General features: G+C 43.8%; 2 protein-coding genes across 2 annotated transcripts; one reads left to right on the top strand and one right to left on the bottom strand.

Moving 5' to 3' along the window:
- Positions 1-284: 284 nt before the first annotated feature.
- Positions 285-1440, bottom strand: LOC121534694 (C-C motif chemokine 20-like). The gene is made up of 4 exons (XM_041841281.2): positions 1299-1440; positions 1045-1156; positions 682-759; positions 285-528 (listed from the first exon to the last, which is right to left on the bottom strand). The coding sequence occupies exons 1-4, from the start codon at positions 1384-1386 to the stop codon at positions 486-488; spliced, it is 321 nt and encodes a 106-aa protein (XP_041697215.1). The 5' UTR covers positions 1387-1440; the 3' UTR covers positions 285-485.
- A 3814-nt stretch (positions 1441-5254) lies between these two features.
- On the top strand, positions 5255-6927 carry LOC121534693 (C-C motif chemokine 7-like). Its single transcript, XM_041841280.2, has 4 exons — positions 5255-5462; positions 5637-5778; positions 6404-6490; positions 6685-6927. The coding sequence occupies exons 1-4, from the start codon at positions 5390-5392 to the stop codon at positions 6704-6706; spliced, it is 324 nt and encodes a 107-aa protein (XP_041697214.2). The 5' UTR covers positions 5255-5389; the 3' UTR covers positions 6707-6927.
- Positions 6928-22971: the final 16044 nt, after the last annotated feature.

Here is a 22971-nt window from a genome sequence, read left to right as displayed (position 1 = left end):
TTATGAATAAAAGGGTTAAAACATGTGTGATTTCTGATGCTCATAGAATTAGGTCATTCAATTAAACTCTGCAATCACAAAGCTTATTTCATACACAAATAGGTTATATAAAATTATAAACTGGGTGGTTCGAGCCCTGAACGCTGATTGGCTGACAACCGTGGTATATCAGTCTGTATACCACGGGTATGACCCAAATAAATATTTGTACTGCTCTAATTATGTTGGTAACCAGTTTATAATAGCAATAAGGCACCTCTGGGTTTGTGGTATTAGGCCAATATACCACGGCTAAGGGCTGTGTCCAGGCACTCCGCGATGCTTAAATATATTCTTCATTTATTATACTTTTCAGTACAGAAAAAGGTCTCAGAAGATTCAGGTAATTGGATAACAGGAGAAAAAGTTCCAGGATGTTTGCGTTCTCCTCCGTCCATGAAGAAAGGAACTCGAACTCTTCATCCCGAATACCCTTGTGATGAATACTATGCCAATGACTTCTTCTTGTTCAAGCCTTCTGCTCTCTCCCTGTAGAGAAGAAATAAAGTTAGATCATCCATTTCTTACAATCATCTTTTTACCCAATATCCTTATGATGAACCCTACACACACTATGTCAGTATAATTCAATTTGATGAAACCAAATATTTATTTCCTGATTAAATGTTAATTAATTCTTACCTTAGCTTGCGAACAGCTTCCATAACCCAGCCCTTGGTGGGATCCACACATGGGAATCTCGCTCTGACAGTGTGGAAACTGGAAGAGAACATGTTGAAGAGACACCATCAGTCAATCATTAGTGCTTTATAGGCTTACATCTTCATAATATCACAATGCAATATCACATTGCAAATGAATCAATGCAAATAATATCAAGTTATCAAATTGTATTACTTCTGTAATAAAATTATTTGATACTTAATTATATACTGAAATTAATGAAATAATACATATATTACAATTTATCTTTTCATTTTACTTGCAATTTGTCTCAGATATACTAAGCACAGTTCTACTTTTAGGCCTTCCAAAGTCACTCACATGATAGCATCAATGTTGCACTCGTCATTCACTGTCTGTACAGAAAAGCCACGGATGAGACGAATGTCTATCTTTCCCTTGGAGTAATGCGTACAGCAGCCTTTAGGAAAACCTATTGGGAAAAAATACAAGAAATGTTATCTTGCTTAGGAATTAAAAAACACAATTAGCAAAAAACTTGGAGAGAGGGAGACAGAGGCATACAGATAGACAGACAGATAGACTAAGACAAACTGTCACAGCAGAATATTGACCTTGTTTAGCTGCAGAAGCCTCAGTAGTGAACAGCCCCACAGCCAGGAGCACAAGCAGCACTATCACAGCAGCTCTGATCTGGGACATCTCTTCTTCTGTGGTGCTGTGGTTAGTGATGAGCTGAGCTGAGTTGCTGTCTTCAGAAAGAGAGCTTTAGTGGCTGTGTGAGGTCCTATTCATCACCAGAGCCATATATATACTCCTGGTGCAGGTGGAAACTTATTCTCTGAGAGGTGAAATGGGCTTTCCTACCCACGCCTTAACACCAAAGCAGAATTTCCCCATCACTTTCCCCAATGAGCAAAAAAGGGAAACAAGATTCTTGAACAGAACAAGAGGGAGGACTGTTTGAACACAACTTATTCTGAGGTGATTCAAATGCACTAAAATGTCATACTAGAATGTCTAACCTGTACCCCCGCACATTGACTCTGTACCGGAACCCCCTCATTATTGTTATTTTATTGTGTTACTTTTTATTTTATTTTGTACTTTATTTTATTTATTAAATAATTTCTTAACTCTATTTATTAAACTCTATTGTTTTTTCATTTGAGTCAATTGGAAGTGTACCTGTGGATGTATTTCAAGGCCTACCTTCAAACTCAGTGCCTCTTTGCTTGACATCATGGGAAAATCTAAAGAAATCAGCCAAGACCTCAGGAAAACAATTGTAGACCTCCACAAGTCTGGTTCATTCTTGGGAGCAATTTCCAAACGCCTGAAGGTACCACGTTCATCTGTACAAACAATAGTAAGTATAAACACCATGGGACCACGCAGCCGTCATACCGCTCAAGAAGGAGACACGTTCTGTCTCCTAGAGATTAACGTACTTGGGTGCGAAAAGTGCAAATCAATCCCAGAACAACAGCAAAGGACCTTGTGAAGATGCTGGAGGAAACAGGTACAGAAGTATCAATATCCACAGTAAAACGAGTCCTATATCAACATAACCTGAAAGGCCGTTCAGCAAGGAAGAAGCCACTGCTCCAAAACCGCCATGAAAAAGCCAGACTACGGTTTGCAACTGCACATGGGGACAAAGATCATACTTTTTGGAGAAATGTCCTCTGGTCTGATGAAACAAAAATAGAACTGTTTGGCCATAATGACCATCGTTATGTTTGGAGGAAAAAGGGGGTGGCTTGCAAGCCGAAGAACACCGTCCCAACCGTGAAGCACGGGGGTGGCAGCATCATGCTGTGGGGTTGCTTTGCTGCAGGAAGAACTGGTGCACTTCACAAAATAGATGGCATCATGAGGAAGGAAAATTATGTGGATATATTGAAGCAACATCAAGACATCAGTCAGGAAGTTAAAGCTTGGTCGTAAATGGGTCTTCCAAATGGACAATGACCCCAAGCATACTTCCAAAGTTGTGGCAAAATGGCTTAAGGACAACTAAGTCAAGGTATTGGAGTGGCCATCACAAAGACCTGACCTCAACCCTATAGAAAATGTGTGGGGAGAACTGAAAAAGCGTGTGCAAGCAAGGAGGCCTCAAACCCGACTCAGTTACACCAGCTCTGTCAGGAGGAATGGGCCAAAATTCACCAAACTTATTGTGGGAAGCCTGTGGAAGGCTACCCAAAATGTTTGACCCAAGTTAAACAATTTAAAGGCAATGCTACCAAATACAAATTGAGTGTATGTAAACTTCTGACCCACTGGGAATGTGATGAAAGGAATAAAAGCTTAAATAAATCATTCTCTCTACTATTATTCTGACATTTCACATTCTTAAAATAAAGTGGTGATCCTAACTGACCTAAGAAAGGGTTGTAAGGTCCCTCAGTCGAGTAGTGAATTTCAAACACAGATTCAACCACAAAGACCAGGGAGGTTTTCCAATGCCTCGCAAAGAAGGTCTCCTATTGGTAGATGGGTCAAAATAGAAAAAGCACACATTGAATATCCCTTTTAGCATGGTGGTTATTAATTACAATTTGGATGGTGTATCAATACACCCAGTCACTACAAAGATACAGGCGTCCTTTCTAACTCAGTTTCCGGAGAGGAAGGAAACCGCTCAGGGATTTCACCATGAGGCCAATTGTGACTTTAAAAAAGGTACAGGGTTTAATAATGGTTGTGATAGGAGAAACCTGAGGATGGATTAAAAACATTGTAGTTACTCCACAATACTAACCTAAATGACAGAATTAAAATATTAAAGTAAAACTGCAAAAGATGCAGCAAAGATATTCACTTTATGTCTTGAATACGAAGCGTTACATTTGTGGCAAATCCAATACAACACATCACTGAGTACCACTCTTCATATTTTTAAGCATAGTGGTGGCTGCATCATGTTATGGGTTACTATTGTAGTGTGTACAGCCTGCGCAAAAACCTAAGCAGAGCTCATGCCTTTCAAGCAACTTTTTTCTAATCATCATTAGAGTCTCAACATGCGGCCTTACAGTGTATTAAAAATCAAAGAATATAGCCCAACACTTGTAGAACAACTAAAGTTACATTAATAAATCTAAATTAAGCATATAGGAGTACCTATTTCTTTGTTAACCACTCAACACAGAATAGCCGCATGTGCGCACTCCCTCAAATCGTTTGGAGAAAATATTTCTATTTTATTCAGCTTTGTTCAATTGTATTCTTCATACTATAAAATAATATAAAATAATGCCACGGAATTTTAAGCAAATCCTGCCTGCTAAATATACTAGTGTGGCCCACAGCCATTTAGCATAGCCACTTCAGGACCTAACATGAGGACAACTCAGAGTATGCTATTATTTTCTTCTGCAATAGACTACATTTTCTTCATATCATGCTTCTTTAGACCTGTCTAAAATAAATAAAGGATTTAAGGTGTAGGCTATATTACATGGATTTTTTAGACTTTTTTAAATGGCTTGTAGGCTATGTGTGGAAGCCAGGAGATGCAAAATGTGTTTGTCAATTAACGGTCAATTACCGTGAGACCGACAGTTATTTGCTTGACAATCACCGGCTGACGTAATTTCGTGACCGCCACAGCCCTATATGGGTATGTTTGTTATCGGCAAGGACTAGGGAGTTTTTTGGGACAAAAAGAAATAGAATACAGGTAAGCACAGGCAAAATCCTAGAGGAAAACCTGGTTCAGTCTGCTTTCCAACAGACAGTGGGAGACAAATTCATCTTTCAGCAGGACAATAACCTAAAACACAAGACGACGTTGAATGTTCCTGAGAGGCCTAGTTACAGTTTTGACTATAATCAGATTCAAAATATATGGCAAGACTTGAAAATGGCTGTCTAGCAATGATCAACAACCAACTTGACAGAGCTTGAAGAATTTTATAAAGAATAAAATGCAAATATTGTACAATCCAGGTGTGCAAAATTTACCCAGAAAGACTCACAGCTGTAATCGCTGCCAAACGGGATTCTAACATGTATTGACACAGGGGTGTGAATACTTATGTAAATGAGGTATTTCTGTATTTCATGTTCAATACATTTGCAAACATTTCTAAAAACATGTTTTCACTTCTTCTTTATGGGGTATTCTATGTAGATGGGTGAGGAAAAAAACGATTGAATCCATTTTGAATTCAGGCTGTAACACAACAAAATGTGGAATAAGTCAAGGGGTATGAATACTTTCTGAAGGCACTGTAATCCTACATAGGCCTTCTAATCACAATGGACTTATTGTGTTAGAATTGAATACTCAAACTTAGTTTTAAGGCTACTTGTATATCACATCACATTGTCACACAATCCCAACGTTATATAATCCTCTATTATACAATGATAACATCTTCCTTAAAATTTTGCTGACACGCATCAACGTATAGTTGCCGTAAATTCTTGATGCGGGCCCAGAGTGGAAGGGGGTTTACCAAGATACCAACAATGCGGCCTGTGTGTCGTACTTCCCTGACCCAAATACATGTCAAGACGGAAGTTTCCAGCTTGTTCCTCAACCGCTGGATCTGCAGTCCAGAAAAGGGCATCATATTTCCAACTGTGAAAGTATTTAAACTACAATGCCAGATAATCTTGGTATCTCATTCTGATGACAGTTCCAGGTATCTGCTGAACTTCACTGCCTGCCTAGACCTCTGAACCTGACAAGATGTCAAAGCTTGCTGTGACTCTCTCTACTCTGCTCCTGCTGCTGGTGGCACTGATGACTCTGGGTGAAACTAGTAAGTAGGACATGAACTGTCATCTAATGTGCTGTTCACTGCCATCAATGTGGGCTTAGTCAAGTTTAAGCTACTCTCTTGAGTTTCCCACCTAGTTTTACTTTTAAAATGATAATTGTATTTTTGTCTTATCTTAACGTATGTCTTAATATCTGTGATGTTTGTGTTGTACAGGTCCTCTGAAAATAGATATGCACAAGAACGCACAGAACACAAAATGCTGCACAGAATACCAAAAGGACCCCATCCCCAAGATGAGGCTGAGAGAGTACGCAATCCAACATATCAGAGGGAGATGTAACATCAAGGCTGTGATGTAAGTACACAGCTATATCAAGTCTTTAAACAGAAGAAACAGGCTTTTTGCGTGCTTATTCCTCCCATTAACTATGGTAGAGAGCATTACAAACTAACTACAACTAGGAAGAGCAGATGTATCATTCAGTTCTTTCCTGTTTTCTAATATTTTTTTTAGAAGAGATCATTTTCTGAATGTTCAAGTGAATCTTTTACTGCAGTGGGCTACAGTAAATCAGAGGTCACACAGAGTGTTTCTTTGTGGTCTTAAACAAATCTACATGGAAACAACAGTATACATCTCACACACATTATAGGCTTAAAAAAAAGAAGACACCTGTACCATGTCAGATATAGAGTTGAAATGTATTACATTTTGAGTTTGTGTCCCAGTATTACACTTTATATACATCACAGAAGACTGAAATATGACAAAAAACGTTTGACATAGAAACACCAGATTGTCGGCTGCTTTAATTGTTATTAATTATGAAATTATGAAAGATATTAATAACATTTCACTCATGAGGCAACTAGGTGATTTGACTGCAGGAAAGGGCTACAAGGCACATTTAGGGATTGATTGTTGAAAGTGATGTAAGGAATGTCAATGTTTCTAAATCATTCTCTCCTCTCTCTCATAGATTCACCACTGTGAAAAGGGATTGGGACAGACCTGTCTGTGCCGACCCCAACCAGCAGTGGGTACAGGATGCCATTAAACACATCAAGTAAGCTTAATTAGTTGTATTTTATTATATGTCATAATATTATTTTGCTGTAACTGAAGAATACAGAAAAACGTGTAAACTCAAAATACAATGAAATACATGCATTGTTCTCTCATTGTGAAGGTCATGAATAGCATTGTAATAAACTGTAGGCTATGGTTAACTATAATGTACTCTATTATTTTCTTACTAAGGACCAAAAGGATGGCAGCCTGAAGATCATCATCTGATTGGCTGATGACAGACATGACACAAGGCTTCTTTAGTTACTGTTTGAGTGTGGAAAGTACAGTACTCAGTGGTGTGATGCAAATGTTCAGTACAATAAATAATATTGTATCTATTTTTATAATAAATTGTTATTTTTTCATCATGGTGTGGTTCACTGAATGCAACATTAATCTCCATTTTAGATTCAGATGGAACCTAAGTAAATGCTGTATTCTGGTATATAATTCAGTAGTAATTATATACTGAAACGGTCTCATAGGAATCATCACTGTGGCATTGTGAAGGACTCTCTGACCAATCAGGTTGTCTGCATTTTCCTTCACATCACTGAAGTGCTGTCGCATCTCTCTGATCTGTTCATGGTCAGACAACATGCAACTGGAGTAAGCCTCTCTTACTTCCCATTTATGAAACGTATTACTTATTATACAGTGCCATGCCAAAGTATTCATCCCCCTTGGCGTTTTTCCTATTTGTTGCATTACAACCTGTAATTTAAATGGATTGTTATTTGGATTTCATGTAATGGACATACACAAAATAGTCCAAATTGGTGAAGTGAAATGAAAAAAATAACTTGTTTCAAAAAATTCAAATAAATAAATAACAGAAAAGTGGTGCAAGCATATGTATTCACCACTTTGCTATGAAGCACCTAAATAAGATATGGTGCAACCAATTACCTTCAGAAGTCACATAATTAGTTAAGTAAAGTACACCTGTGTGCAATCTAAGTGTCACATGATCTGTCACATGATCTCAGTATACAGTGGGGAGAACAAGTATTTGATACACTGCCGATTTTGCAGGTTTTCCTACTTACAAAGCATGTAGAGGTCTGTAATTTTTTATCATAGGTACACTTCAACTGTGAGAGACGGAATCTAAAACAAAAATCCAGAAAATCACATTGCATGATTTTTAAGTAATTAATTTGCATTTTATTGCATGACATAAGTATTTGATCACCTACCAACCAGTAAGAATTCCGGCTCGCACAGACCTGTTAGTTTTTCTTTAAGAAGCCCTCCTGTTCTCCACTCATTACCTGTATTAACTGCACCTGTTTGAACTCGTTACCTGTATAAAAGACACCTGTCCACACACTCAATCAAACAGACTCCAACCTCTCCACAAGACCGGACGTCTGGACATCAGGGATAAAATTGTAGACCTGCACAAGGCTGGGATGGGCTACAGGACAATAGGCAAGCAGCTTGGTGAGAAGGCAACAACTGTTGGCGCAATTATTAGAAAATGGAAGAAGTTCAAGATGACGGTCAATCACCCTCGGTCTGGGGCTCCATGCAAGATCTCACCTCGTGGGGCATCAATGATCATGAGGAAGGTGAGGGATCAGCCCAGAACTACATGGCAGGACCTGGTCAATGATCTGAAGAGAGCTGGGACCATTTACATTTACATTTACGTCATTTAGCAGACGCTCTTATCCAGAGCGACTTACAAATTGGTGCATTCACCCTATAGCCAGTGGGATAACCACTTCACAATTATTATTATTATTATTATTTTTTTTTTTTTTTTAGGGGGGGGTAGAAGGATTACTTTATCCTATCCCAGGTATTCCTTAAAGAGGTGGGGTTTCAAATGTCTCCGGAAGGTGGTGAGTGACTCCGCTGTCCTGGCGTCGTGAGGGAGCTTGTTCCACCATTGGGGTGCCAGAGCAGCGAACAGTTTTGACTGGGCTGAGCGGGAACTATGCTTCCACAGAGGAAGGGAGCCAGCAGGCCAGAGGTGGATGAACGCAATGCCCTCGTTTGGGTGTAGGGACTGATCAGAGCCTGAAGGTACGGAGGTGCCGTTCCCCTCACAGCTCCATAGGCAAGCACCATGGTCTTGTAACAGATGCGAGCTTCAACTGGAAGCCAGTGGAGTGTGCGGAGGAGCGGGGGTGACGTGAGAGAACTTGGGAAGGTTGAACACCAGACGGGCTGCGGCATTCTGGATGAGTTGTAGGGGTTTAATGGCACAGGCAGGGAGCCCAGCCAACAGCGAGTTGCAGTAATCCAGACGGGAGATGACAAGTGCCTGGATTAGGACCTGTGCCGCTTCCTGTGTAAGGCAGGGTCGTACTCTCGAATGTTGTAGAGCATGAACCTGCAGGATCGGGTCACCGCCTTGATGTTAGCGGAGAACGACAGGGTGTTGTCCAGGGTCACGCCAAGGCTATTCGCACTCTGGGAGGAGGACACAACGGAGTTGTCAACCGTGATGGCGAGATCATGGAACGGGCAGTCCTTCCCCGGGAGGAAGAGCAGCTCCGTCTTGCCAAGGTTCAGCTTGAGGTGGTGATCCGTCATCCATACTGATATGGCTGCCAGACATGCAGAGATGCGATTCTCCACCTGGTTATCAGAAGGGGGAAAGGAGAAGATTAGTTGTGTATCGTCAGCGTAGCAATGATAGGAGAGGCCATGTGAGGATATGACAGAGCCAAGTGACTTGGTGTATAGGGAGAATAGGAGAGGGCCTAGAACTGAGCCCTGGGGGACACCAGTGGTGAGAGCACGTGGTGCGGAGACAGCTTCTCGCCACGCCACTTGGTAGGAGCGACCGGTCAGGTAGGGACGTAATCCAGGAGTGAGCCGCGCCGGAGATGCCCAGCTCGGAGAGGGTGGAGAGGAGGATCTGATGGTTCACAGTATCAAAGGCAGCAGACAGGTCTAGAAGGACAAGAGCAGAGGAGAGAGTGTTAGCTTTAGCAGTGCGGAGAGCCTCCGTGACACAGAGAAGAGCAGTCTCAGTTGAATGACCAGTCCTGAAACCTGACTGGTTTGGATCAAGAAGGTCATTCTGAGAGAGATAGCAAGAGAGTTGGCTAAAGACGGCACGCTCAATAGTTTTGGAAAGAAAAGAAAGAAGGGATACTGGTCTGTAGTTGTTGACATCAGTGGGATCGAGTGTTGGTTTTTTGAGAAGGGGTGCAACTCTCGCTCTCTTGAAGACGGAAGGGACATGGCCAGCGGTCAAGGATGAGTTGATCAGCGAGGTGAGGTAGGGGAGAAGGTCACCGGAGATGGTCTGGAGAAGAGAGGAGGGGATGGGGTCAAGCGGGCAGGTTGTTGGGCGGCCTGCAGTCACAAGTCACAGTCATCCACAGAGAGGGGGGATTCAGCAGGGAGGAGAATGTGGCAAAGAGCTTCCTAGGGTTAGAGGCAGATGCTTGGAATTTAGAGTGGTAGAAAGTGGCCTTAGCAGCAGAAACAGATGAAGAAAATGGACCGAGCCGGCCGGGAGGATAGGGGACACAGAGAGTCAAAGGATGCAGAAAGGGAGGAGAGGAGGGTTGAGGAGGCAGAATCAGGAGATTGGAGGGAGAAGGATTGAGCAGAGGGAAGAGATGATAGGATGGAAGAGGAGAGAGTAGTGGGAGAGAGAGAGCGAAGGTTGCGGCGGCGCATTACCATCTGTGTAGGGGCAGAGTGAGTAGTGTTGGAGGAGAGCGAGAGAGAAAAGGATACAAAGTAGTGGTCGGAGACATGGAGGGGAGTTGCAGTGAGATTAGTAGAAGAGCAGCATCTAGTAAAGATGAGTTCAAGCGTATTGCCTGCCTTGTGAGTAGGGGGGGACGGTGAGAGGGTGAGGTCAAAAGAGGAGAGGAGTGGAAAGAAGGAGGCAGAGAGAAATGAGTCAAATGTAGACGTAGGGAGGTTGAAATCCCCCAAAACTGTGAGGGGTGAGCCATCCTCAGGAAAGGAGCTTATCAAGGCGTCAAGCTCATTGATGAACTCTCCAAGGGAACCTGGAGGGCGATAGATGACAAGGATATTAAGCTTAAATGGGCTAGTGACTGTGACAGCATGGAATTCAAATGAGGAGATAGACAGATGGGTTAGGGGAAAAATTTAGAATGTCCACTTGGGAGATATGAGGATTCCTGTGACACCACCCCGCTGACCAGATGCTCTCGAGGTATGCGAGAACACATGGTCAGACGAGGAGAGAGCAGTAGGAGTAGCAGTGTTTTCAGTGGTAATCCATGTTTCCGTCAGCGCCAAGAAGTCGAGGGATTGGAGGGTAGCATAGGCTGGGATGAAGTCTGCCTTGTTGGCAGCAGAACGGCAGTTCCAGAGGCTGCCTGAGACCTGGAACTCCAGGTGAGTTGTGCGTGCAGGGACCACCAGGTTAGAGACGCAGCAGCCACGCGGTGTGAGGCGTTTGTGTAGCCTGTGCGGAGAGGAGAGAACAGGGATAGGCAGAGGCATAGTTGACAGGCTGCAGCAAATGGCTACAATAATGCAGAGGAGATCGGAATGAAATGAACTAAACATCTGGGAAAGGAGAGAGCGGGCCTCCCTCACCACAACTCCCAAATATGACTCTCCCAACTTCCACCTCAGAAACTATAATTGTTGTAAACTACAGCGGTTCAATGTTTCTATGAATAGACTAACTCAGCTAGCTAACTAGGCGCAGCACGAACACACAGAGAGAGCCAAACTAACGTTAACTAGTCACCCATGTCCCGAATTCCCTGAACGACTCGGCTATCAATATGTAAAAACAAAACATAAATGTAGGTTATGACTTACCCTAGCAGCTACTGTTAGCTAGCCAAGTGCGAAGCTAGCCACTGAATTGACTCAGCCAGTTCGCGTCTGTTCGCTAGGTCGTCCAGCTATTGTTTACTAGTAGCTATCCAGGTAGCAACAAGCTAGCTAAATTTCAAGCACAGTAGCCACTTGCTACCTAACGTTAACGGTTCAGACATGAGGTTAGAAAACAGCTGAATGGTAGGCAATTATTGTATGTAATCATTGTAGGCAGCCAGCTGGCGTAACCACAGGCACTCCCAGGCGTGAAATAACTATACCGTTGCTAATTGCTACTCGCCAGCTAGTCCAGGTGGAGGGTTAGCCAGCTAGCTTCGTGCTACGCCCGGCGCCGCCGAATACAATACTAACCTACAATAATTACATACAACAACCCACGATAACTACGAACAATACCTAACTACAATCTAAATACATATGTAGGTTATGACTTACCCCTAGCAGCTACTGTTAGCTAGCCAAGTGCAAAGCTAGTCACTGAATTGACTCAGCCAGTTCGCGTCTGCTCGCTCGGTCGTTCCAGCTATTGTTTACCAGTTAGCGTTAACGGTTCAGACAATGAGGTTAGAAAACAGCTGAATGGTAGAAAACAGCTGAATGGTAGGCAATTATTGTATGTAACTATTGTAGGCAGCCAGCTGGCGTAATTACAGGCACTCTCAGGCGTGAAACAACTATACCGTTGCTAATAGTTGCCAGTAGCTATCCGCCAGCTAGTCCAGGTGGTGGGTTAGCCAGCTAGCTTCTAGCTTCAGCCGAATACAGCTAGCTTCGTGCTCAGCCGAATACAATACTAACCTACAATAATTACATACAACAACCCACGATAACTTCCTACAATACCTAACTACAATCTAAATACATAGTTTTAGCCTTACTCGACAAAGCCCAAACTATGTATAAAGCCAAGCTTGCCCAAGCTTACCCGACGACCTCACCCGACCTATAACTGAAGACATCGATGGAGAGAAGGACTATTGACACACAGTCTCAAAGAAAACCATTAGTAACACACTACGCCGTCATGGATTAAAATCCTGCAGCGCAAAGTCCCCCTGCTCAAGCCAGCGCATGTCCAGGCCCGTCTGAAGTTTGCCAATGACCATCTGGATGATCCAGAGGAGGAATGGGAGAAGGTCATGTGGTCTGATGAGACAAAAATAGAGCTTTTTGATGTAAACTCCATTCGCCGTGTTTGGAGGAAGAAGAAGGATGAGTACAACCCCAAGAACACCATCCCAACCATGAAGCATGGAGGTGGAAACATCATTCTTTGGGGATGCTTTTCTGCAAAGGAGAAAGGATGACTGCACCGTATTGAGGGGAGGATGGATGGGGCCATGTATCGCGAGATCTTGGCCAACAACCTCCTTCCCTCAGTAAGAGCATTGAAGATGGGTCGTGGCTGGGTCTTCCAGCATGACAACGACCCGAAACACACAGCCAGGGCAACTAAGTAGTGGCTCCGTAAGAAGCATCTCAAGGTCCTGGAGTGGCCTAGCCAGTCTCCAGACCTGAACCCAATAGAAAATCTTTGGAGGGAGCTGAAAGTCCGAATTGCCCAGCGACAGCCCCGAAACCTGAAGGATCTGGAGAAGGTCTGTATGGAGGAGTGGGCCAAAATCCCTGCTGCAGTGTGTGCAAACCTGGTCAAGACCTACAGGAAATGTATGATCTCTGTAATTGCAAACAAAGGTTTCTGTACCAAATATTAAGTTCTGCTTTTCTGATGTATCAAATACTTATGTCATGCAATAAAATGCAAATGAATTACTTAAAAATCATACTATGTGATTTTCTGGATTTTTGTTTTAGATTCCGTCTCTCACAGTTGAAGTGTACCTATGTTAAAAATGACAGACTCTACATGCTTTGTAAGTAGGAAAACCTGCAAAATCGGCAGTGTATCAAATACTTGTTCTTCCCACTGTATATACACCTGTTCTGAAAGGCCCCAGAGTCTGCAACACCACTAAGCAAGGGGCACCACCAAGCAAGCGGCACCATGAAGACCAAGGAGCTCTCCAAACAGGTCAGGGAGAAGGTGGTGGAGAAGTATAGATCAGGGTTGGGTTATTACAAAAATATCAGAAACTTTGAACATCCCACGGAGCATCATTAAATCCATTACAGTGCCTTGCAAAAGTATTCATCCCCCTTGGTGTTTTTCCTATTTTATTACATTACAACCTGTAATTTAAACAGATTTTTATTTGGATTTCATATAATGGACATACACAAAATAGTCCAAATTGGTGAAGTGAAATGAAAAAAATTACTTGTTTCAAAACATTCTACCAAATAAATTACGGAAAAGTGGTGCGTGCATGGTGGTGGAGAAGTACAGATCATGGTTGGGCTATAATAAAATTATCAGAAACTTTGAACATCCCACGGAGCACCATTAAATCCATTATTAAAAAATGGAAAGAATATGGCACCACAACAACAAACCTGCCAAGAGATGGCCAAACACCAAAACTCATGGACCAGGCAAGGAGAGCATTAATCAGAGAGGCAACAAAGAGACCAAAGATAACCCTGAAGGAGCTGCAAAGCTCCACAGTGGAGATTGGAGTATCTGTCCATAGGACCACTTTAAGCCGTACACTCCACAGAGCTGGGCTTTACAGAAGAGTGGCCAGAAAAAAACCATTGTTTAAAGAAAAAAATAAGCAAACACATTTGGTGTTTGCCAAAAGGCATGTGGGAGACTCCCCAAACATATGGAAGAAGGTACTCTGGTCAGATGAGACTAAAATTGAGCTTTTTGTCCATCAAGGAAAACGCTACGTCTGGCGCAAACCCAACACCTCTCATCACCCCGAGAACACCATCCTCACAGTGAAGCATGGTGGTGGCAGCATCATGCTGTGGGGATGTTTTTAATCGGCAGGGACTGGGAAACTGGTCAGAATTGAAGGAATGATGACTTGCGGTAAATACAGGGAAATTCTTGAGGGAAACCTGTTTCAGTCTTCCAGAGATTTGAGACTGGGACGGAGGTTCACCTTCCAGCAGGACAATAACCCTAAGGATACTGCTAAAGCAACACTTGGTGGTTTAAGGGGAAACATTTAAATGTCTTGGAATGGCCTAGTCAAAGCCCAGACCTCAATCCAATTGAGAATCTGTGGTTTGACTTAAAGAATGCTGTACACCAGCGGAACCCATCCAACTTGAAGGAGCTGGAGCAGTTTTGCCTTGAAGAATGAGCAACAATCCCAGTGGCTAGATGTGCCAAGCTTATAGAGACATACCCCAAGAGACTTGCAGCTGTAAGTGATGCAAAAGGTGGCTTTACAAAGTATTGAATTTGGGGGGGGTGAATAGTTATGCACTCTCAAGTGTTCTGTTTTTTTGTCTTATTTCTTGTTTGTTTCACCAAAAAATGATTTTGCATCTTCAAAGTGGTAGGCATGTTGTGTAAATCAAATGATACAAACACCCCAAAAAATCCATTTGAATTCCAGGTTGTAAGGCAACAAAATAGGAAAAATGCCAAGGGGGATGAATACTTTCGCAAGCCACTGTAACATCACTCTTAGTCTCATCCTCAGTGACGATGTGATAAATAATGTGGCCCCACTCTGTGCATTCACTGTAGAGCCTAACAGTATATTTAGCCTTTCTTTCTGTATCTTTTCCTCTGTACTAATTGTTTGACCACCCATGTTTTCTTGGTTCTGGTCTCTGGTAGAGGGGGAAGAGTATTATCCTTTGGTGTGAGCAAGCAGTCGTTGGTCTCTGTATTGAGTGTGTTGAGCTTCTGGGACACATAGTCAGGATCCTTCAGTGAAGCCTTACAGAAAACACAAAAACAAAAGGCCGAATCAGAATACAAGTTCCTGTACAATGCACCGTATAGCCTCAAAACATGGTAAAACTATCATTTTCATCACATGGATGGAAAGTCCTTGCATCCATAGCTCTCTCTGTGAATTATAGATTTGTTCATAGGTAGTGTTTACATTTCTCCATCCCAATCCCTCAGCTAATTACCAAATCAGAGGCAGGGTGTCTGCAGAAGCAGAAGAATGATCCCTGATGACAAATCATTACAGCCAGAGCACAGCCCATCTATTTCAGCACTGGATAACTGGGATCTTCCCCAGGCGTTGTGAGGCCTGATAAACGCCGATACAGTTCCTTAACTCATACATATTCAATCCACTCTGATAACTTAATAATAGGTGCCATAAAACAAAGTGCGCTGTCTCGTCTCATCGTTTCTCATGCTATGTGCATTTACTATATGACCTACGTACAGGTATTGAACTTTCAGGTGGGTGATGGTTTGGTAATTCATGCTTGTGGAATGACTGATTAACCTTGCCTGAGACATACAGTTGAAGTCGGAAGTTTACATACTCCTTAGCCAAATACATTTAAACTCTGTTTTTCACAATTCCTGACATTTAGTCCTAGTAAAAAATCCCTGTCTTAGGTCAGTTAGGATCACCACTTTATTTTAAGAATGTGAAATGTCAGAATAATAGTAGAGAGAATTATTTATTTAAGCTTTTATTTATTTCATCACATTCCCAGTGGGTCAGAAGTTTACATACACTCAATTAGTATTTAGTAGCATTGCCTTTAAATTGCTTAACTTGGGTCAAACAGTTTGGGTAGCCTTCCACAAGCTTCCCACAATAAGTTGGGTGAATTTTGGCCCATTCCTCCTGACAGAGCTGGTGTAACTGAGTCAGGTTTGTAGGCCTCCTTGCTCGCACACGCTTTTTCAGTTCTGCCCACAAATGTTCTATAGGATTGAGGTCAGGGCCTTGTGATGGCCACTCCAATACCTTGACTTTGTTGTCCTTAAGCCATTTTGCCACAACTTTGGAAGTATGCTTGGGGTCATTGTACATTTGGAAAACCCATTTGCGACCAAGCTTTAACTTCCTGACTGATGTCTTGAGATGTTGCTTCAATATATCCACATAATTTTACTTCCTCATGATGCCATCTATTTTGTGAAGTGCACCAGTCCCTCCTGAAGCAAAGCACCCCCACAGCATGATGCCGCCACCCCCATGCTTCACGGTTGGGATGGTGTTCTTCGGCTTGCAAGCGTCCCCCTTTTTCCTCCAAACATAACGATGGTCATTATGGCCAAACAGTTCTATTTTTGTTTCATCAGACCAGAGGACATTTCTCCAAAAAGTATGATCTTTGTCCCCATGTGCAGTTGCAAACCATAGTCTGGCTTTTTTATGGCAGTTTTGGAGCAGTGTCTTCTTCCTTGCTGAGCGGCCTTTCAGGATATGTCGATATAGGACTCGTTTTACTGTGGATATAGATACTTTTGTACCTGTTTCCTCCAGCATCTTCACAAGGTCCTTTGCTGTCGTTCTGGGATTGATTTGCATCTCTAGGAGACTCCTTCCTGAGCGGTATGACAGCTGCATGGTCCCATGATGTTTATACTTGCGTACTATTGTTTGAACAGATGAACGTGGTACCTTCAGGTGTTTGGAAATTGCTCCCAAGGATGAACCAGACTTGTGGAGGTCTACAATTTATTTTCGGAGGTCTTGGCAGATTTCTTTTGATTTTCCCATGAAGTCAAGCAAAGAGGCACTGAGTTTGAAGGTAGGCCTTGAAATACATCCACAGGTACATCTCCAATTGACTCAAATGATGTCAATTAGCCTATCAGAAGCTTCTAAAGCCATTACATCATTTTCTGGAATTTTCCAAGCTGTTTAAAGGCACAGTCAACTGGAATTGTGATACAGTGAATTATAAGTGAAATAATCTGTCTGTAAACACTTGTTGGAAAAATTACTTGTGTCATGCTGTCACGAACACTGCCGAGGCTGCTCCTCCTCCTTGTTCGGGCAGGCTTCGGCGTTCGTCGTCCCCGGAGTACTAGCTGCCACCGTTGGATGTTTCGATGTTTGTTTGGTCATGTCTAGTTTAGTGCACCTGTTTCGTATTCTGTCCTGATTATGTCACCTATAAGTTTCACTGTGTTATGTTTTGTAGTTGTGTGTTATTGTCCGCCTGTCGTTTGTCTTTTTGGTATATTTTGTGCATTAGTGTTTTACGCGTTGCGCGTAGGTTATCGCCTCCTGTGTGTTCGAGGCCATTTATTTTTGAATTGTGTCATTGAGTCAAGTAAAGTCGTTTTGACTTATCCGCTGTGTCCTGCGCCTGACTTCACCACCACATCCACAAGTATACCGTTACAGAATAACACACCTTTTACTATGGAGTCAGCAGGAGCAACGGCGGGAACCGAGTCGCTGGAGGACCGGGTCAGCTACCAGGACACCAGGATCCAGCAACTCGGATCCGCCATGCAGGAGGTCATGGACACCCTGCGCCGATAGGAGAGAGGAGGTTTGCCCACACCTCCTCCTACCTTACCACCACCATCGGCCAGCCCCACCATACCAGCTCCGGAGTCCAGTGGCATTCGGCTCTCGCTCCCAAGGGCATATGATGGCACCGCAGCCGGGTGTCAGGGGTTCCTCCTTCAAGTGGAGCTCTACCTGGCGACCATACACCTGGCGCCCTCGGGATACGAGAGCGTTTCCGCCCTCATCTCCTGTCTCTCCGGCAAGGCGTTGGAGTGGGCCAATGCCGAATGGAGGGGAATAGACGCCGCCACCATCAGCTACGCGGAGTTCTCCCGCCGCTTCAGGGCTGTTTTCGATCATCCCCCTGAGGGTAAAGCGGCGGGAGAGCGTCTGTTCCACCTTCGACAGGGGAAGAGGAGCGCACAGGAGTTTGCCCTGGACTTCCGGACTCTAGCGGCGGATGCGGGGTGGAATGAGAGGGCCCTCATCGACCACTATCGGTGTAGCCTGCGTGAGGACGTTCGACGAGAGTTGGCCTGCAGGGACACCAATCTCACCTTCGACCAGCTGGTGGACATGTCAATCCGTCTGGATACCCTGCTGGCCACCCGCGGACGTCCAGAGTTGGGGCCGTCCATTCCATCCCCCAGCACCTCTGAGCCGAGCCCTATTATTATTATTATTATTATTTGCCTCCTGCTGCCACCTGTAGCCAAAACCGTAAAAGCTACTGACACAACTTTAAAACTTGCACGCTGAGCATCAACAATGTGCTTAAAAAAATAATAATGTTTTTATACTACTCATACTTTTCACACTACAACCATATTTGCATGAATCCCAATGCATGTCAATGGCCATAGACTTGAATGGTAATTATTTCAGTATTCAACCTGTTAAGCTAGGAACGCCATTCAAAAACTCTACAACGTGTAGACCGGTCTGGAATAGGTTGCTTGTATACAGCTTTTTGATACCATTTATACTTTTTGAACTAGAGCCATTTTAAATGTTCATAAAAGCTCCATAGGCTTGAATGGGAAGTATTTGGATTAGCCACTGCCCTTTAATCGTTTTTGTTTGGAGGCCCCCTAAAGCTGAATTCTGTATTGCAGTTCTATCAAATATGTATACCATTGGCAGACTTTGTATACCAAATAAGGTAATTAAAAGTACAATATGGGGTGAGTACATCGGGGAGTCATATCTGTGCAGATGATCTGTCACTCAAAATCACTGATACAGGTCCCCTCCACCCTCTGGTTGTATGGATAAGTTGCAATTATGTCTCAGGAGAAACTTAGATTAAAATAAAGGTCATTTTGATCAAATTACTCAACTACAATGTCTATTGTTACAACAACAAAGAAGTTACTTCGACAAAACAAACAATGTATCTTTCCCTCAGATGTCATTGTATGCTTGATAGAACACCAGAATATGTACTAGCCTGTGCTGGGCTTGGTGTAGGCTAGCCTGTGTTAGGCTTGGTGTAGACTAGCCTGTGTTGGGCTTGGTGTAGGCTAGCCTGTGCTGGGCTTGGTGTAGGCTAGCCTGTGTTGGGCTTGGTGTAGGCTAGCCTGTGTTGGGCTTGGTGTAGGCTAGCCTTTGTTGGGCTTGGTGTAGGCTAGCCTGTGTTGGGCTTGGTGTAGGCTAGCCTGTGCTGGACTTGGTGTAGGCTAGCCTGTGTTGGGCTTGGTGTAGGCTAGTCTGTGTTGGGCTTGGTGTAGGCTAGCCTGTGTTGGGCTTGGTGTAGGCTAGCCTGTGTTGGGCTTGGTATAGGCTAGCCTGTGTTGGGCTTGGTGTAGGCTAGCCTGTGTTGGGCTTGGTATAGGCTAGCCTGTGTTGGGCTTGGTGTAGGCTAGCCTGTGTTGGGCTTGGTATAGGCTAGCCTGTGTTGGGCTTGGTGTAGGCTAGCCTGTGTTGGGCTTTGCGTAGGCTAGCCTGTGTTGGGCTTGGTGTAGGCTGGCCTGTTTTGATGTTTGCTGTTTCCTGTTTCTGTTTCTATTCATGGGAAAATAATTTGGTTGCAAATGCAGAGTGAGAAAACTTCCAGAACTGGAATTTCACTGCTTTGAAAATAGAGACATCAGTGTGTGTTGTGACACAGTTTGGAATTTGGGAATAAACACTGACTGACGACTCAGTGCTGGTGTCGTTGGCTCCTCTTGGTTGTGCAACCTTTATAGATGAATATGAATAGATCTTGTAAATAGTCAGATATCTGATTGCTTTGAAGGAATATGCATTTGTCACAACGTGGGCAACTCTTGCCTAAAACCTTCAAAGGAACAAGGAGAAACAGGTGTAAGAAACTCCTGTAGTTAGCCAGGTAGAAGTTACGGTACATTGTATACAACCATAAAGGCCAGGTCTATGTAGATTTCAATGTAATCTAAAAATATCAGCTTGGAGCTTAAACACCATAGACACATACAAAGTGAATGTACTGTATGTCATCTAAATAAAATAAAAAAATTAAATAACATTATTTAGCAGACACTCTTATCCAGAGCGACTTACATGAGCAATTAAGGTTAAGTGCCTTGTTTAAGGGCACATCGACAGATTTTTCACCTAGTCGGCTCAGGGATTAGAACCAGCGACCTTTCGGTTACTGGCACAACGCTCTTACCCACTAAGCTACCTGCCCCCCCTCTCATCTATACAAGGCCTTTGGAATACGAGTGTTTTTATAAGAAGCATTGTGAGAGTGATCCACCCACTGGTGACCTCTCATGGTGTAGTGTCCTCAACAGTTACTACATCCACCCACTGGTGACCTCTCATGGTGTAGTGTCCTCAACAGTTACTACATCCACCCACTGGTGACCTCTCATGGTGTAGTGTCCTCCACAGTTACTACATCCACCCACTGGTGACCTCTCATGGTGTAGTGTCCTCCACAGTTACTACATCCACCCACTGGTGACCTCTCATGGTGTAGTGTCCTCAACAGTTACTACATCCACCCACTGGTGACCTCTCATGGTGTAGTGTCCTCAACAGTTACTACATCCACCCACTGGTGACCTCTCATGGTGTAGTGTCCTCCACAGTTTCTACATCCACCCACTGGTGACCTCTCTTGGTCAAATCAAATCAAATCAAATCAAATTGTATTGGCCACATGCGCCGAATACATCAAGTGCAGTCATTACAGTGAAATGCTTACTTACAGCCCTTAACCAACAGTGCATTTATTTTTAATAAAAAAAGTGAAATAAAACAACAACAAAAAAGTGTTGAGAAAAAAAAGAGCAGAAGTAAAATAAAATAACAGTAGGGAGGCTATATATACAGGGGGGTACCGGTGCAGAGTCAATGTGCGGGGGCACCGGCTAGTTGAGGTAGTTGAAGTAATATGTACATGTGGGTAGAGTTAAAGTGACAATGCATAAATAATTAACAGAGTAGCAGCAGCGTAAAAATATGGGGTGGGGGGCAGTGCAAATAGTCCGGGTAGCCATGATTAGCTGTTCAGGAGTCTTATGGCTTGGGGGTAGAAGCTGTTGAGAAGTATTTTGGACCTAGACTTGGCACTCCGGTACCGCTTGCCGTGCGGTAGCAGAGAGACCAATCTATGACTAGGGTAGCTGGAGTCTTTGACAATTTTGAGGGCCTTCCTCTGACACCGCCTGGTATAGAGGTCCTGGATGGCAGGAAGCTTGGCCCCAGTGATGTACTGGGCCATACGCACTACCCTCTGTAGTGCCTTGCGGTCGGAGGCCAAGCAGTTGCCATACCAGGCAGTGATGCAACCAGTCAGGATGCTCTCGATGGTGCAGCTTTATAATTTTTTGAGGATCTGAGGACCCATGCCAAATCTTTTCAGTCTCCTGAGGGGGAATAGGCTTTGTCGTGCCCTCTTCACGACTGTCTTGGTGTGTTTGGACCATGATAGTTCGTTGGTGATGTGGACACCAAGGAACTTGAAGCTCTCAACCTGTTCACTACAGCCCGTCGATGAGAATGGGGGCGTGCTCAGTCCTCTTTTTTTTCCTGTAGTCCACAATCATCTCCTTTGTCTTGGTCACGTTGAGGGAGAGGTTGTTATCCTGGCACCACACGGCCAGGTCTCTGACCTCCTCCCTATAGGCTGTCTCATCGTTGTCGGTGATCAGGCCTACCACTGTTGTGTCGTCGGCAAACTTAATGATGGTGTTGGAGTCGTGCCTGGCCATGCAGTCATGGGTGAACAGGGAGTACAGGAGGGGACTGAGCACGCACCCCTGAGGGGCCCCTGTGTTGAGGATCAGTGTGGCAGATGTGTTGTTACCTACACTTACCACCTGGGGGCGGCCCGTCAGGAAGTCCAGGATCCAGTTGCAGAGGGAGGTGTTTAGTCCCAGGATCCTTAGCTTAGTGATGAGCTTTGAGGGCACTATGGTGTTGAATGCTGAGCTGTAGTCAATGAATAGCATTCTCACGTAGGTGTTCCTCTTGTCCAAGTGGGAAAGGGCAGTGTGGAGTGCAATAGAGATTGCATCATCTGTGGATCTGTTGGGGCGGTATGCAAATAGGAGTGGGTCTAGGGTTTCTGGGATAATGGTGTTGATGTGAGCCATGACCAGCCTTTTAAAGCACTTCATGGCTACAGACGTCAGTGCTACGGGTCGGTAGTCATTTAGGCAGGTTATCTCATTGTCCTTGGGCACGGGGACTATGGTGGTCTGCTTGAAACATGTTGGTATTACAGACTCAGTCAGGGACATGTTGAAAATGTCAGTGAAGACACTTGCCAGTTGGTCAGTACATGCTCGGAGTACACGTCCTGGTAATCCATCTGGCATTGCGGCCTTGTGAATGTTGACCTGCTTAAAAGTCTTACTTACATCGGCTACAGAGAGCGTGATCACATAGTCATCCGGAACAGCTGGTGCTCTCATGCATGCTTCAGTGTTGCTTGCTAAGCTACAGTCCTGTAGCTTAGCATCTGCGTCATCTGACCACTTTTTTATTAACCGAGTCACTGGTGCTTCCTGCTTTAGGTTTTGCTTATAAGCAGGAATCAGGAGGATTGAGTTATGGTCAAATTTGCCAAATGGAGGGCGAGGGAGAGCTTTGTATGCGTCTCTGTGTGTGGAGTAAAGGTGGTCTAGAGTTTTTTTTCCTCTGGTTGCACATTTAACATGCTGGTAGAAATGAGGTAAAACGGATTTAAGTTTCCCTGCATTAAAGTCCCTGGCCACTAGGAGCGCTTTCCTGTTGACTTATGGCCTTATACAGCTAATTCAGTGCAATCTTAATGCCAGCATTGGTTTGTGGTGGTAAATAGACAGCTATGATAGATGAAAACTCTCTTGGTAAATAGTGTGGTCTACAACTTATCATGAGATACTCTACCTCAGGCGAGCAAAACCTAGAG

The sequence above is a fragment of the Coregonus clupeaformis genome, chromosome 21 (genome assembly GCF_020615455.1).
Source record: "Coregonus clupeaformis isolate EN_2021a chromosome 21, ASM2061545v1, whole genome shotgun sequence".
Classification (NCBI taxonomy): Eukaryota; Metazoa; Chordata; class Actinopteri; order Salmoniformes; family Salmonidae; genus Coregonus; species Coregonus clupeaformis.
This window is presented reverse-complemented; position numbering and strand designations above follow the sequence as displayed.